The 16,871-nt window shown below is 37.9% G+C and overlaps 1 protein-coding gene across 1 annotated transcript; it reads left to right on the top strand.

Moving 5' to 3' along the window:
• On the top strand, positions 1-8,141 carry LOC127508895 (gastrula zinc finger protein XlCGF57.1-like). The gene is made up of 3 exons (XM_051887380.1): positions 1-627; positions 1,184-1,304; positions 5,028-8,141. The coding sequence occupies exon 3, from the start codon at positions 5,232-5,234 to the stop codon at positions 6,021-6,023; it is 792 nt and encodes a 263-aa protein (XP_051743340.1). The 5' UTR covers positions 1-627; positions 1,184-1,304; positions 5,028-5,231; the 3' UTR covers positions 6,024-8,141.
• Positions 8,142-16,871: the final 8,730 nt, after the last annotated feature.

Raw genomic sequence — 16,871 nt, 5'->3', positions numbered from 1 at the left:
CCCAGCGTACGGCCCGGCTTATATTCTATCTAATGAAATCTGAGGTAAACGTGTATTTCTACAAATGTGCGCACTTTTGGACTAAAAGTTTGTATGTGTATGCACTGTGATCAAAAATAAATGGGGCCAAATGCGATTGAATGTAAAGGTTTGTGTCTCGTTATTCTATTACTAACTACCGATTGATTTTGCATTTCTATTAGAAATTAAGAATTATTAGTGTCATTGTAAATTGTGCAAATATCTAAGCTATCTAATACTTCAAATCTCAAGGTTAAATCAGAAGATTTTTTGTAAAAATGTTTCTGTAACAGCTGCCAAAAAATAGTATATAGCTCCACTGTGAGTTTTAACATATTTTCAAAAAAAAAAAAAAAAAACTTTTCAAAACATCCCTTCTTCTGTTTTTTTCACAAATCGCAATATATAATATATATATATTAAACATTGTTTGTACCATATTTGTAACTGTTTCAATTTTAATATACAAAAATTATCTGGTCAAATAGTTGGATTTCTGTGCACTTTGTGATTATGGACAATGCATGACTTTTATTTTGGAGTGACGACATGACGTCATAAGACTGCGCCGCACACCTGCATCTGTTGTGATTCTGCTGAATAAAGGTTTGTTTTAAGAATTTAAGCTGTTTTAATCGACAGAAACAGTGTTGTAGTTTTAATAGTTTTACCAGCGATGTTAAAATAGTTTATTTACTATTTAATGTAACATTGTGATTCTTTAACTAAGTGTAATGAAGGATATTTGTGTGAGTAAAGCTCATCCACTGATGAGAAACAGTAAACCTGCGTCTCATTTCTCTCTATATATCATAAATAAGTTTATCATGAACACAAGTTCAGTCTCTGGTGAGTAATGATGGAGAAACTGAACTTTTCAACTCCGAGTCAATTGAACCAAATACTTTGGTAAATGATTCAGTGAATCACGACACGTGCTGCTCAAACAGTGAACATGAACAACAAACACTAACAAACTAACTAATCATGTTTTCATCAAAGAGTAATCATTTAAATATAATCTATAACTCATTAAATACCAAATGTAGATCATAAATATCTAAATATGAAGTTTATTAATTTGCAGCGTTAGTTTTGAGTGTTTTTGTTTGAACAGGTCCATTTAAGACCATTAATTCTGTTAATTATTCTCTTCTTAAAGATGGCGTTTATTAAAGAGGAGACTGAAGACATGAAGATTGAGTTTAATAAAGAGGAGTTTGAAGAAATAAAGATTGAAGAAACATTCAGTGTGAAACATGAAGATACTGAGGAACAAACAGGTTGGTTTTATTCTCACAGCTGAACTCAGTCATTTGATCATTATTAAAATGTCCAGCTCTACAGAAATAGAGAATATACAGAAGTATAATCTTACAGAATTCATTCATTCCAGCATAATATCATTCAGTTATAAATTATCAAGTGCACCTGAAGATCTTAATTCACTGCTTCAGGTGTGATTGATCAGGGTTGGATCTGAACTCTGCATGTATGTAGATCTCCAGGAACAGGACATCTAGTGTTTCATTCCTATTCAACTGCGCTCCGTCTGTTTGATGCACATGTTCGTACTGGTATTTGTAGAAAATGCACACTTGCATGAATTTGTAACAGTTATAGTATAACCAGTTTTATGCTGAGGAAAACACATCTCATAAGCACTCATTCTTTCCGTCTAATGTCACTAGTGTGATCGCTCTGTATCGTGCCCTGGCCCGCCTGAAGAGGCAGTGAGATCGCTAACTGTGCCGGAGTACAGAATGGCTACTACTATTGTGTGTGCTATGTCTGACATTACAACAACAAATATCTTCTATTACTTATTGAATAGTAAAACACTTTTCAATTAATTTAAATCATTCGAGTATATTTAGGTTTATATCGGGTCCGGTTCTTACCTTATTGATGAACAGGAATTGTAGTTTGCAAATTCCTCCATCAATGTCAGCTCTTTTCTAACAAGCTGACGATCTTAACCAGATGTGAAAAATAAAGGATACGTACAAAGTGTGCAGTGGTGGGTCCCTTTGGACCAGGTTTGAAAACCACTGGTGTATAAGATCTATAGATGGGCAACTCTGGTCCTGGAGGGACACTATTCTGCAGAGTTTAGCTCCATCCTTGATCAAACAAACCTGTAAAAAAATAACCCAACCCCAAAATGTAACAATAAAGGCTGATTTTTATTTCTCTGTCACACCTACACCCGAGACTCTGCGCAGTAGTCTATGATAGGGGTGTGCACAAATAGTCCAATATTTGAATATTCGATCTGTAATTAATATTCGAAAAAAATAAAAAGACTATTCGAATTTTACTGTTTAAAAGGTTTATTTTATTTGATATTCACAAAATGTTGAGGAAAGACAGCTGTCCATCACAGCATTCACGACAGGTAAGCGCAGCTGTAACCCAAGTGAGCAGAGAAGATAACTTATGTGATAGCAAAATGATTTTGAGACATATGCTTCCTTTAAGTTTCATCGAGGGAGATATATTTACAGAAAATACAAAGTGCTGCTGTTAGAAACTTAGCTTAACACACTGTCATGTATTATCGTTATCTTTGTGTCTCTGCAACGTCTGTCAGTGCAGCTTGTTTTCTCACCCGAGCATGTGGATATTATAGTTTTTTCTCAACATGAACATGTGAAACAATATAGACATATAATCATATACTGACTCGAGTGTATTATGTATATTACGTTTCGTACGATAACTGGAGCTTTATTAGTGTTTTTCCCGTTCGCGCTGCTTGAACTTAAATGCTTTTGTTCTTTATATGTGTAACGTATGGGACGGGACAACGGAGTTGGAGATCCACATGCAGGCTTTATTAATAGGATGAGCGTAGTCGTACAGGCAGAGGGTCAAACACCAGCAAACAGATACAAGAAGGCAAGGCAAAAGAGTAATCCAATCACAGGCAAAGGTCTAGGCAGGCAGCAAACGATCATCAACAAGGAAACGGTCCAGGGTCAAAAACACAGGCAAGGATCAAGGAACATTGAGACAAGGTCGGATACAAGGCTAAACAATAGCTGTGTCTCATTTCGAAGGCTGCGTCCTCCAGAGGTCGCATTCAAAGGTTGCATACGTCATTGAGGCTGTATCGTTTCAGAAAAGTAAGTAGGACTCTCCGAACGCGACCTTTGAATGCGTCCTTTCACAGGAATTCGGAGGATGCATGAGGTGTATCCTTCGCTGCTGCAGATAGCCCACAATTCTTTGTGTCTCTGTTAACAACCGTCATTTATTTGAAAAAAATAAAAAATAAATGGCGGCGTCGGCAAATGTACATACAAGCGAAGATGTGTTTAGATGTAAGTAGTTTCAAGTTTGTTTTTGTTTTAAACTTTGTTCTTCCTAATATCCTCTTTTGTCTCTGTAACGGATATCTGTTGTACATAAGCCAGCTCATCAAGCATTAACAAAAAAAAAAAAAGTAAATACATTTTCTTTTCAAATTACATACAAATTTATTAATAATTTTCATTCATTGGCTGAGAGCGCAACGAGGCTGCCGTGAACGCGTTGGCATAGCAACAATATACTTCCTGTTTCCTTTCCTGCCTGTGTGTCCTACAAAAGACGTCTCGTTTAATTCTGGCTAAGGACACTCCATATACCGCATCCTTCACAGAATTCGTCCTCTTGAGGATGCAGCCTTCGAAATTAAATTAAATGAGACACAGCTATAATTTAGCAATGAGTGTGTGTGAGTGCAGCTTATAAAGTGTCACTGATGGGAAACAGGTGCGAGTGCATGATTGGTTCCTAGGTGGGGGATTGTGGGAAATGGAGTCCATATGATGATAATAGAACACAGACCCAGGGCACATGTAACAATATGTTTTGTTTGCACATATTGTTTAATGCTTTGAACTAAAAGAAAACCTTAAGATATAATGTAAGCTTGTTGTGTATATTGCCTAATCGTAAGCTTGTCCAGAAATGGTTACAAAATCTTGATGAATATAAAAAAATAACATCTTTCTCGTTTAACGTCATTTAAATGAACGAATATTAGTTTTTTACGAGCACATATATTCGAATACATAATTTTTGAAAAATGCCCATCCCTAGTCTATGCATCAGTTTTTAATTTATACTTCAGTGTCGTTGTCTGTGTCGACGTGCATGCAAAGTCCACGTAGTGTCCACGGTCTTGAGTATCAAGGCAAAAGCCAAAGAAGAAGCACCTTGTCATGTACGTTGTCAGAGAAGCAGCAAATAGGTAATGACTTTTGTTGCAGTTTGACTGCATGTGTCCCCTGAAACAATGTTTTTTCATTCCTATGGAAGTTGAAAACACTCTGTTACATGGTTCAAAAGTGTGGAAGGAAGATTACAGGGTCAGCGTGACTGGAACTCGTGGTTTATTCAGTTCTTATATGGTACAAACAAATAAAAGTTGTGCTCTCTGCACTCTCAAAACTTAATCAACATAAAGCTGTCAACACAGTAATCAAATTCCAGTCTCCACGAGTGTCCAGTCAGTCTCTCTCTCAGCCACTTCCTTTTTCCTGGTGGCTTTATCTGGTCTTCCCATGTCAATTACTGCAACGAGACACAGGTGTTTATCATTTGCACTTGACCTACTTACGCACCGCTTGTCTCCTGCCTCTCTTTCCCGCTGCAGACCTCGCTGAACCACGCACCCCTTGCCACACACTCGCTCTTCTCCGATTGCTCTGCACCAATTTTTTGACCCAAGGGAGGGATTTTAACAGACCAATCACAGCGCTTGCGGTCTGGGTAGAACTGACGCGTTGTTACATTTTATAAATCAGCCTCTTCAGGAATAAATCAAGTACAAATCAAGTCTTCAGGAATGCTTGAAAATTACAGGCAGGTGTATTTGATTAGGGATGAAACTTAACTCTGCAAAAGAGTGGTCCTCCAGTACCAAAGCTGCCCATCCCTGATCCATAGGATACAAACATGTTGTTGGTTTTGATGCTTTAAATGTCTAAATTGTTTTATGTCTATTTTTGCCCTAGACCTAATGGCACTGAGAGAGGCGAGTCTTGAACTTAATGAAAGGCAAGAAGAGGAAGAACATTATTATAAACATCATTTCATGACTGGGGAAAGAGCGACACGGGCTTCCTCACAAAAAAGAGCTCAAAAGACTGGAAATAAAAGTTATTTCACCTGCCAAGTGTGGAAAGAGTTTCACATGTGAAGAAACCCTTAAAGTCCACATGAGAATTCATACGGGAGAAAAGCCTTACACCTGCCAACAGTGTGGAAAGAATTTCAGACATAAAGAAACCTTTAAATACCACATGAGAATTCACACTGGAGAGAAACCCTTCACCTGCCAACAATGTGGACAGAGTTTCACACATAAAGGAAGCCTTAAAGTCCACATGAGAATTCACACAGGAGAGAAGCCTTACACCTGCCAACAATGTGGACAGAGTTTTAATCATAAAATAAGCCTTATAGGCCACATGAGAATTCACACTCGAGAGAAACCTTTCACCTGCCAACAATGTGGAAAGAGTTTCACACGTGAAGAAAGCCTTAAAGTCCACATGAGAGTTCACACTGGAGAAAAGCCATATATCTGCCGACAATGTGGAGAGAGTTTCAGTCATAAAAGAAACCTTATAGTCCACATGAGAACTCACACTGGAGAGAAACCTTTCACCTGCCAACAATGTGGAAAGAGTTTCACACGTGAAGAAAGCCTTAAAGTCCACATGAGAATTCACACTGGAGAAAAGCCATATATCTGCCAACAATGTGGAAAGAGTTTCAGTCATAAAAGAAGCCTTACAGTCCACATGAGCATTCACACTGGTGAGAAGCCTTACACCTGCCAACAATGTGGAAAGAGTTTCACACGTGAAGAAAGCCTTAAAGTCCACATGAGAATTCACACTGGAGAAAAGCCATATATTTGCCGACAATGTGGAAAGAGTTTCAGTCATAAAAGAAGCCTTAAAGTCCACATGAGAATTCACACTGGAGAGAAACCTTTCACCTGACAACAGTGTGGAAAGAGTTTCACACGTGATGAAAGCCTTAAAGTCCACATGAGAATTCACACTGGAGAAAAGCCATATATCTGCCGACAATGTGGAAAGAGTTTCAGTGACAAAGGAAACCTTACAGTCCACACGACTATTCACACTGGAGAAAAGCCTTACACCTGTCAAGAGTGAGGAAAGAGTTTCAACAGAAAAGGAAGACTTGAAATCCACATGAGAATTCACACTGGAGAGAAACATTATGCCTGTCAACAGTGTGGAAAGAGTTTCAGTCGAAAAGAAAGCCTTAAAGACGACATGAGAATTCACACTGGAGAAAAGCCTTAAGCCAGGAACACGCCAAGCCGACAGTCAGTTGTCGGGTAGTTTTTGTTAGTCGGGAAACTAAGGCTATGTCCACACGAAGCTGGAGCTTACCCTATCCAATCTTTTTTTTCCCCCTCATCTCAAGAAATATCTGCGTCCACGCGAAACCTCTGAAATGAATCAAAACGATGTATATACATGCCAGACCAGTATGTGGCGCTGTAATTCTACCACAGAGATGCACTTAAAGCAGCAAATAAGATTTGGAGCATGAGCATAAACCTTGCGCGCTGTATACAAACTATAGTAAAGATTAGAAATAATGCTTTATTTGGGCTCAGTAGCTTCTGCAGCACGAACACAAGCATCTAGAGTCTGCTATTGTTGTTGTCGCTGTTTTGTGCCACACCGTTCACTTATCCATCCTCTATGGGTTATGATGTCTGCTATGACTGATGTTTTATTGGAAGATGGAGATGTAGCACAGTAAAGTTTGCAAATTAACTACAGGGAGAGAATAGGACACGCAGACCAGTGAGGAGCCCAGGGAAGAACCGAAGTGCATAAGGCCTCGGGGGCCAACCCTGTGGTGAAGACTTCCTCATAGGTTTCCCCTTCTCAGTTTATCCCCACCTTACTGGTCTATAGGTGTCAAATTGATTAAGACTAGGTTAAGAAAAAGAAGAACAAAACCACTATACAATCACTAGAAGTTTATGATGATCAGAGTTAGACAGAAAAAACTATACGATCATCAGAGGTCTAACGTACTAAAGTCTTTGCATGAATACTGCTGGTCTGCTGTTTCTTTGTTTTCTTGTGTTGCAGGTATGTGTATATGCCATGACGGCTCATAAGCAGCACCTGGTGTAAAGCATCACCTCGGATATCCATGTACAACCTTCATGACAATATCTGAGCAACTTGGAACAGACATGGAAATGCGTTGGAAATGGACTCTACAGGGAACAGACTCCACAGCTATTCAGGCGCCATGGACTTTTAGGACTTCCACGCTTATGCTACATGGTTTTCTGTGTCATCATGTAGTTTATACAACATATTACCACCCTGTGTTGTATATGTGTGTCAACAGTATACTCAAGTTAAAGAACAACTCTTATGTAAATGTTGGACGCAACATAGAATAAGATGTATGTGCCTGTATCTGTTACAAGTTACATGACTGGAAGATCTGGAAGAACAGATGGGACTTCTGTTAACAAACATAGGTTATAGAAGGGATTTAAGAAGGTTTAAATTTGTATTATGTGAGAGTTATTAGAACTCTCAAAGGGGGGACTGTGGGATTACAAATTTAAGAATCTGTTTAAGATCTGCTGATCCTACATCCTGACATAACCTCACATGAAATACTAAGGTAAAGTATATTGTATTTAACATTTTGAGGTAAAGATAATGACAATTTAAGGAGATCAAGGCAGGCAGCCCAGGTGTCTGTAACATTAACCTTTTGTCTTCATGCACTTCCTAACCATAGGCAGGACAAAGCTCAAGATACAGCGGTGCCTTTGTCTCTATGATAATGTAAAGGTATGGGCAATACTGTCAGACTGAGTGGATTAGCACCTATGCATTTGAATGACACCGTTATGCTGATTAGATCATGGCTGGGAAATGTAGGGAATGGGCTGATTCCTGCACTGCATTTGCATGCTTTGTTTAGATTGTCTCCACCTCTACTCTATGTATCCCTCCCCCTTGAATGTATATAAACTACAATGTACCCTGCCTTAGTTGGACTTGGATGACTATACTCAATAAAGAGTAACTTCTGCTTGAAAGATATCCCAACGTCTCCTGGTCTCTGCTTTGACGAGGAAAAAGTTTCCTACATGCCGTTAGCGGCGTCTGACTAGGGTTGACACGTGGGGTGATGACATCATCATTTCTCAAAATATACGGATAGGCTGTACACACGGAAACGCAAAGATGGCGTTTTCAGATTTATCCACTCTGGAACCCGGTTTCAAAAAATAGTAGTTTCACCTTCTGAAAACGCCGGATCCGTGTGGACAAAATGCCTATCCGATACAAAATTTGTGCCATACTAAAAATAGGAGAAAAAACATGGATATTTGTGGCTGGTACTAACAAAAAATAATGGAACAAATTGATTTTTTCTTAATCTTGATTTAGTAACTACTCAATATTCTGTAAAACATGCCATTTACAGGTGCATCTCAATAAATTAATATATCATGAAAGTTTTTTTTTTTCTCTGTAATTTAATTCAAAAAGTAAAACTTAAATATATTCTATTCTATATATTTTATTAGACAAAGTAATTTGTTTTCATTTTGATGATTACTGCTTGCTGCTTATCAAAATAAAAAAATCAGCATCTCAAATTATTAGAATATTTAATTTCAAATTCCATTAAATGACCATTCTCAGGGTCTAAATACTGGGTTTAGGTCAGTAATCCCAACAGCAGTCATGGGGAAGTCTGCTGACTTGACAGTTGTCCAGAAGAAGATCATCAAGACCCTCTACAATGAGGGTAAGTCACAGAGGGTCACTGCTGAAAGAGCTGTTCGCAGTGCTGTGCCAAAGCATATTCATGGAAAGTTGACTGGAAGGAAAAAGTGTGGTAGGAAAAGTTGTACTAGTGAAAGGAATGACCGCAGGCTTGAGAAGATTGTCAGGCGAAGCCGATTTAAGAACTTAGGAGAGCTTCAAAAGGAGTGGACTGAAGCTGGAGTCAGTGCATCAAGAGCCACCACACACAGACATCTTCAGGAAACGGGCTACAACTGTCACATTCCACGTACCAAGCCACTTCTGAACCAAAGACAACGTCAGAAGCGTCTTACCTGGGCTAACGAGAAGAAGAACTGGACTGTTGCTCAGTGGTCCAAAGTCCTCTTTTCAGATGAAAGTAAATTTTGCATTTCATTTGGAAATCAAGGTCCCAGAGTCTGGAGGAAGAGTGGAGAGACACAGAAACCATGTTGCTTGAAGTCCAGTGTGAAGTTTCCACAAGTCAGTGATGATTTGAGCTGCCATGTCATCTGCTGGTGTTGGTCCACTGTGTTTTCTTAAGTCCAGAGTCAGCGCAGCCATCTACCAGGACATTTTAGAGTACTTCATGCTTCCTTCTGCTGACAAGCTTTATGGAGATGCTGATTTTCTTTTCCAGCAGGATTTGGCACCTGCCCACACTGCCAAAGGTACCAAAAGCTGGTTCAATGACCATGGTGTTACTGTGCTTGATTGGCCAGCAAACTCGCCTGACCTGAACCCCATAGAGAATCTAAGGGTTTTGTCAAAAGGAAGATGAGAGACACCAGACCCAACAATGCAGATGACCTGAAGGCTGCTATCAAAGCAACCTGGGCTTCATTACACCTGAGCAGTGCCACAGGCTGATCGCCTCCATGCCACGCCGCATTGATGCAGTAATTCATGCAAAGGAGCCCCAACCAAGTATTGAGTGCATAGAAATGAAAATACTTTTCAGAAGCCTGACATTTTGGTTTAAAATATCATTTTTTTTATTGATCTTATGAGGTATTCTAATTTATTGACATAGTGAATTGGTGGGTTTTTGTTAAATGTGAGCCAAAATCATCACAATTAAAAGAACCAAAGACTTAAAGTACTTCAGTCTGTGTGCACTGAGTTTATTTAATACACGAGTTCCACAATTTGAGTTGAATTACTGAAATAAATTAACTTTTCCACGACAATCTAATTTATTGAGATGCACCTGTAGATGTCTTCAGGCCAGGACTATTATCAAACATTTGAAGTTTGGAGCAGATCGGACATTGTATGCCAGAGTTACAACAACTTCCTGTTTCGTGGCGCTAATCGCAAACATTAGCACTCTGTCAAGTGTTGCATGATTTAACGTGTTTCTTGACACATCCTTCAGCGAAAACTCGTTATATGCCAATAAAAATACTGCAGGCTTTTGTCAGTTTATCATCACTTTATTAAAATTTTGCAAACCAAACAGACCAAGGTTTACTTTCATGAGCCGACACGTATTTGCAGTGGGAATATCTTAAGTGAGAATGAGAAGTTTAAAGCTTACAGGCTTCCGTACATCGACCGCCCGCAGTGTCTTCTGGGTTTTCTAATGGTCCGATTCTCTCAAGTCTGCATTCGATGCATCCAGAGATTGTATATTATAGGGAGATAAGAGGGTCTGTATCTCTTACCATTGGAGAAAGTGTAACGGCTAACTTAATCACATGTGGCACCTCTCATCCTATCATGTAACGGCCTCTGCTCTCCTTTCCTATGAAGCAGAACCAATGTGGCAATCACACAAACAGTTAATAATGACTATACAAAATGTCTATGGCTGTTCTAGTTATGCAAGACCAATATAGTCAAATTCATACATGCATAACAAAAAACAGCAATAAACTAAGAACTCTAAAACACAACAATAAAAACCATGTAAACAAAACTCCCGTCTGGTATGTGAAGAGCATGAAGATGGGCGTCAGCCTCTCATTGCCATAGACGTCTGGGTCCACTCGCTTGAGCCACTAAATCTCTGGCTTCGCGTGGCTTAGCTGCCTTGCTAACTTCCTCTCTGATGAAAAACAGTGTTTGCTGTATGGCAACCCTCTCCAGCACCGGCTCCTCCAGCCCAGGCCGTCTGCATCAGCAAGTATTTCTGGACCGTAGCTTTGCTCCTCCAGTCTGGTGCCGTCTTAAACACAAACAATACATTCAATTCAATAAGCACTGCCTGATGAACTACAACACAAACTGAAATGTTATTAAATATAAAACAGACTAACAGTCACTCTGAAAAAACTAAATCTACTATAAAAAATTACAAACAGAAAATTATCAAAATGAATATGAACCAAAAAACCTTAAGAACACACTTTAGCACCAGAACAAAACAACAATAAACCTTAATTATATGTATATATAAATACACACACATAAATGTATATAATTAAGAAAAATATCTTATATTTCTATAAAAATATTTATAATTTAACTATATAAAAATATAAATATATTTATATATTTATACATACATGCATACATTTCTTAAATATATACATGTATGTGTGTGTATTTATATATACATAATACTTATACACAGAACAAACACACATATACTACGTAAACACAGACTCTTATTTTGTACACGATAATCACGATTATCGTTAAACAGCCCTATTTTGTACTAAATGCATTTTAGTTGTCCAAAAGCAGTGCAAATTCAACTTGAGTTGTATTAAATATACTTGTTTGTGCTAAAGTGGAACTATTCCAAGTATACTTAATATATGTGACTGTGTGTGTTGAATGGAATAATTCAGACTGAGATCAGGTGGATGGACACTCAAAGTTACTTTACTGGTCCTGGCTGGGACAAGACAAATCTGGTATAAACAGCACCAAAAGAATGCATCAGAATGCAGTACATCGATGTCGCATGAGAAGTCAGCAGGACGAGATATGACACATTTTCTCAAAAAATTCTAAATAAAACGTACAATAAAGAAAATAAAATATAAAACACTAATACAGACAATTCACATTAATACAGAGAAACTATAAACTCAAGTAACAATAATTTTACATATTTTGTATAAATGAAATGAGAGAAGAACGCTGCCCTAAAATGGCGCAGTTACACAGGACAGCACATGCGAGAGGATAGAGCACGTGTCCTAATGGCTAACACTTAACTAATATTATTTTAACACAGAACTCGACAAAACCAAATGAAACACATACCTGGGACAAACAGCACCAAAAGGTTGATCAGCATACAGTGCATCGATGTCGCATGAGAAGTCTTAAATGAAATAAACAGAAGTTCGGAGTTCACAAGCGGACCGAATAACACACTCTTCATCTTATCGTCACAAATAACACATATTTGACTCGACTAACACAACTAGGAGCTGACAGACAAAATAAGTAAGCTTTTGTGTAGTTCATAGCTCTGCCCCGCAATATCATGTGCACAAACGTGAGTGACGCAACAGCCAATTATGGAAGTTTTTTCCTAACAAAATTAAAATGAAAATTCAGATGCTTAAAAAGATCAAATAATAAATCAAAGTTTCAAAACAGCTGCTCAAATGATAAATAAAATGCTCAAATGCAATTTAATCTCCTCATTCGGGGAAGCATGAACTGTATCAAAAATCAAATTAAAACTAATTTGTATTTGATTTTTAATCTTCATTATCAACCCAGTACAAACCTGTCATAATTAAATCTATAATTCAATGTAATTAATTCCCAGAACATGAGATAGATGGAGCCACTCTTGCTGTTATCTCAGAGAGGATGTCTGAGAGGCTCATACTGGTCATTCGCAAGCAGGGTCTGTTTCTGGCCCAGTTGGAGAAACTTAAAAGCACACCTACGAGCAGGTAATCAGAACGGTATCCCATTACATCAAAACACAGCACTGTGTCCACTGTTTCATTGTTGTTCACCAGTGTTTTGCTAACTGCTAGTTTTATTTTTATTCTACTTTTTGATTGTCAAGTCTCTGTTGAGTTTCCCTTTTCTTCCTTCTATTTTATCTCTGCAGAGAGCACCCTCCAAGAAGCGGTTATCACTCTAGTCAAGCACAGTCCAGTCCGGATATCTCTTTACTGACTTCAACAATGCTGAGAATTGCCATAGACAGAAGAGATTCTGATCCAAAGAGTGCAAGTAAAACAAAACTATTGATTCAGACTCATTTAGACCACCTCAGTAAGAAAACAATGTAAGTTGCTACTATTTGTACCTTACTAGCTTGATTAATGCTCATGGCACTGCAGCCAATACAATATATCCATACACGATTCTTCCTAGAAGTGCACAACTAAGAGGGTTAGGGGTGTGGTGAGACAGTTAGCTCACGAGATGAGACACAGGATTGAGTTCACGAGAACAAGACAAGAGTTTTAGACAGTATTTTTAAGAAATCCTCAATGACGAATGGATATCTCCATTTAGGCATAATGAATTTTGCAGACAAAATTATGCCTGTGTGAATGTAGCTTCCAGTACTCCCTCCTTAAAAAAAAAGACAGCGTTTGCTGAGCAAACTGATGACGGCAGCTTGGTATATTACTACGACTATTATGTGCTGCTACCCTTAGAATTTTCAGTGTGTAGTTGCTCTGGCTGGTATAGTTACTAACACCAATATGATTTTCTCCTTCTGATTTTCCTGTTAGCTACCCAATTCATCTTCAGTACACTGAACTTCTGTCGATCGTGATAACGGATCACCCATTCCTTAGGGAAAGTATTGGGTCAGGATATGTAAGTTTTCATTTGCATTAGTTGTTTCCATGCTAAATTGTTTATTAAAAATGAATTCATATTTGCAAGTCACATAACAGATTTACAAATGAATAATGATAATTACAAATGAATTATGGGAGCTACCTGTTACATCTCCATTAGATGAACATGTACTGCATTAAACAACGACACTGACACGAACCTTGTACAATACAATTTTACTGTCTGTGCACTGGTATATAGATGACGTTCAGTGCATACTAAGCATGCATCATAAAACAAGAGCATCAGTACGGGGCGTCGTAAGGACAAAATGTACAACGCTTGAAATGCAATACACAACAGTACCAGTTTTTGTTTTATCAAGGATACACTTTCTAACAAAGTTAGGGCCCATTTAGTATTTTATTCCATGGCACTAAAACATTTTATTAGGAAGAGTGCTGTGCGTTTTAACATCTATAAGTCAAATTCTGCAAGTATGCATGTACCCAACATGTAGATGGTCAAAAAGTATATACAACAACATAAACTTGCTGCAAAGGTTCTGCAATGTGACTGACTCTGTTAGCATGAAAGTAAATGTCATTAAAACTACAATGTCTTTCCCCACTTTTTTTCACAGGATTCCCTGCTTGAATTGCTGAGAAATAAGTTTAAGAAGGAAAGGCAGCCGCTTGTGGCCAACAATGAAATCCAGCGAATGAAAGAGCGATGGACAGGAAAGAAGCGGCCTCTTCAGACAGCTGCAGCTAATCCAAGCACCTCGGTAAAAAATCTCAAATTCGGTAGTACACTTTGTAAAATTGTAAATCTGAAATTTCTCAAGAGAAAAAAACACTTGTAAGTGATTTAAAGGGATCAGCCTATACACGTTCGGTGACAGTCAGCTGCATTACACGTGGGACTGAAATGGTGGCTAACAAAGAAATCTCTAGCGTTGATTTTGATCACGGATTGTCTTGAAAAACAAAGACAATTTGACGGTCATCGTAGAAGTCACACTGCAGGACTGTGTGCCAAATCTTTTGACAATTTAGTTAGAGGTAAAATTTGATTGCAACAGTCATTAATTGGCTGTCGATGACCATGTCAAACTAGCAATTAAGACTACAGATTTTAGCCTAGGCCAAGGATTATAGGAATCTTTAAGGATTCATAAAATTTGTCTCAGACGACCAAATCATGGCCAAAATCGCAGTTGTGCACCCGCCTTAGTTGGTAATATACTTAGGTCAGTAGTATAATTGATGCAGAAATTGCAGCTGCAAAAAGACGTAAGGTTGAATTATTTTCTACTCCGAGTCACGTAAGAAGCATGTTTGTTCATGTAAACATGCACCAGTCCGAACTTCCACAATATCGAGCATCACTTTTTGCTTTGCAGTTAGAGAACCCGCGAATGATCGCTTGTCATCCTCTTTTTATTGAAAATAAATGCAACTCTTGTGATTTTGCACATTAATGAGCCCATTAATGTATTAGATATTAATACATTAGGTATTAACTAGGGGTTAGGGATGCGCGGTATGCCGGTACTGGGAAAATACCGGTATATATTTTATTTCAAACAATACGATATTATGATTTTGCTCATTTCGGTATATGCTGCTGTTCCGAAGTTCACCGCTAGGTGGCAGTGTGCTACCCAAACGAAACCGGCAAATGTGACAACATAACGGAACAAAATGGATAAAGCAGTTGAATCACACTCAACAAGCCAAAAAATAATTAATACTGAGAGAAGAAGACGCATATTTGGAATTCCTTTGCTTATAAAAATGATGAAGAACCATCAAACCTTGCCAAGCATCTGTCACTTGCTCATCCTGACAGCAGCGTGTATTTTTGGCTTTACGATTCGATAATAGCTAAACATGCGATGATGCATACTATTAAACTAAATTCACAGACATAACCGACTGTGTTTATGTGAATACTCACTAAGAAGGACATTTTGACAATTGTGTGTTTAAGGTAAAACAACTCAATTCAATTCGGAATGCGCGAGCTCTATACGGGCGGCTTGTGTGTGCGTTGTTTGTTGGTTTAGCGCAAAGAAACATCTCCCAAAGAGCTCCCAAATACTACGTTACTACTGAATGGTTAAATCACTTGGATGTTCAAATTGGCAAGGTTTAAAAAGACGTGGCCAAGTGATTTCCGTCAGTTGTCCGAAACGCGCACGAGAGTGTTGTATCATAGCACGCACGTTCATCCACAAGCAAAAGTGGCATAAATCTCCTTTGTTTTCCTTTTTTCTTGTTGAATTAGCTCTAGTTTCCTCCCTCAGGCTTATAAATAAATAAATAAAATACTTTTATGCATTATGATGTATTCAAAATATTTAACCTTGTCATCATGTTTTATGTCTGTGTATATAATCTCAAACTATTATGTATGCAAACCCATATTTGTTTTTTTGTTTTGTTTTTTTTGTCATTATTATTGTTCAATGTTAAAGATACAACCATGGTATTTTCCCTGATCTTGTATGTAATTATAGGTCCAGCAATAAAAATAAAGATATGAGCGACAGGTGCACTAACACCTCACAGCACCAGTAACTCCACAACCCTATTACTATTATTATTATTATTATTATATAATATGGTTAAACACTTGTTTTTTTAAGGTATAGTCTGAGCTTATTTCAGCATTGATTTATAAGTGATTTTCTTAACCTATTTCAACCATTTTACATTTAATAATTGTTTCACTGTTGAAACATCAACTGACATTACTTCAACCATATTTCAACGTTGAATTTCAGTCATGTGTTGACTGGGCTTCAACCGTTTAGCATTCAATGTTGTATCAACGTTGTTTCACCGTTGAAACAACAACTGACCTTATTTCAACCACATTTCAACGTTGAAGGTCGGTCATGTGCCGGCTGGGTACCTAATGCAGTTTTCCTCAGAGTTTGCAATGTCTGCACAAAGAAGACTTCAGACAGCTGCTCGAAGATCTCGCCTTTGGAGAAGACCGTTGATTTTATACTCAAAATAATATAAGTATAAACTACTTAAAAATTAAGATTACCCCAGAATGAATTGCTTTGCTAGCCCACCCCAACACTTATACACAATAATAATGATAAATGCTGACCAAAACTTAATTATATTACTTTTCATTTTACTTCTTTGGAAAACCAGCAAAATGTAGTTTTGTCATATGACATAGCTATGCATGAATACACACTAGACAAATACAGCTGATGTGAATACATCTACATTTACAGTCCAGCAATAAATTAATGCATGAAGTAATAAAATA

The sequence above is a fragment of the Ctenopharyngodon idella genome, chromosome 3 (genome assembly GCF_019924925.1).
Source record: "Ctenopharyngodon idella isolate HZGC_01 chromosome 3, HZGC01, whole genome shotgun sequence".
Taxonomy (NCBI): Eukaryota; Metazoa; Chordata; class Actinopteri; order Cypriniformes; family Xenocyprididae; genus Ctenopharyngodon; species Ctenopharyngodon idella.
Note: the sequence above shows the minus strand (reverse complement) of the source record. Positions and strands in the feature narration are given on the sequence as shown.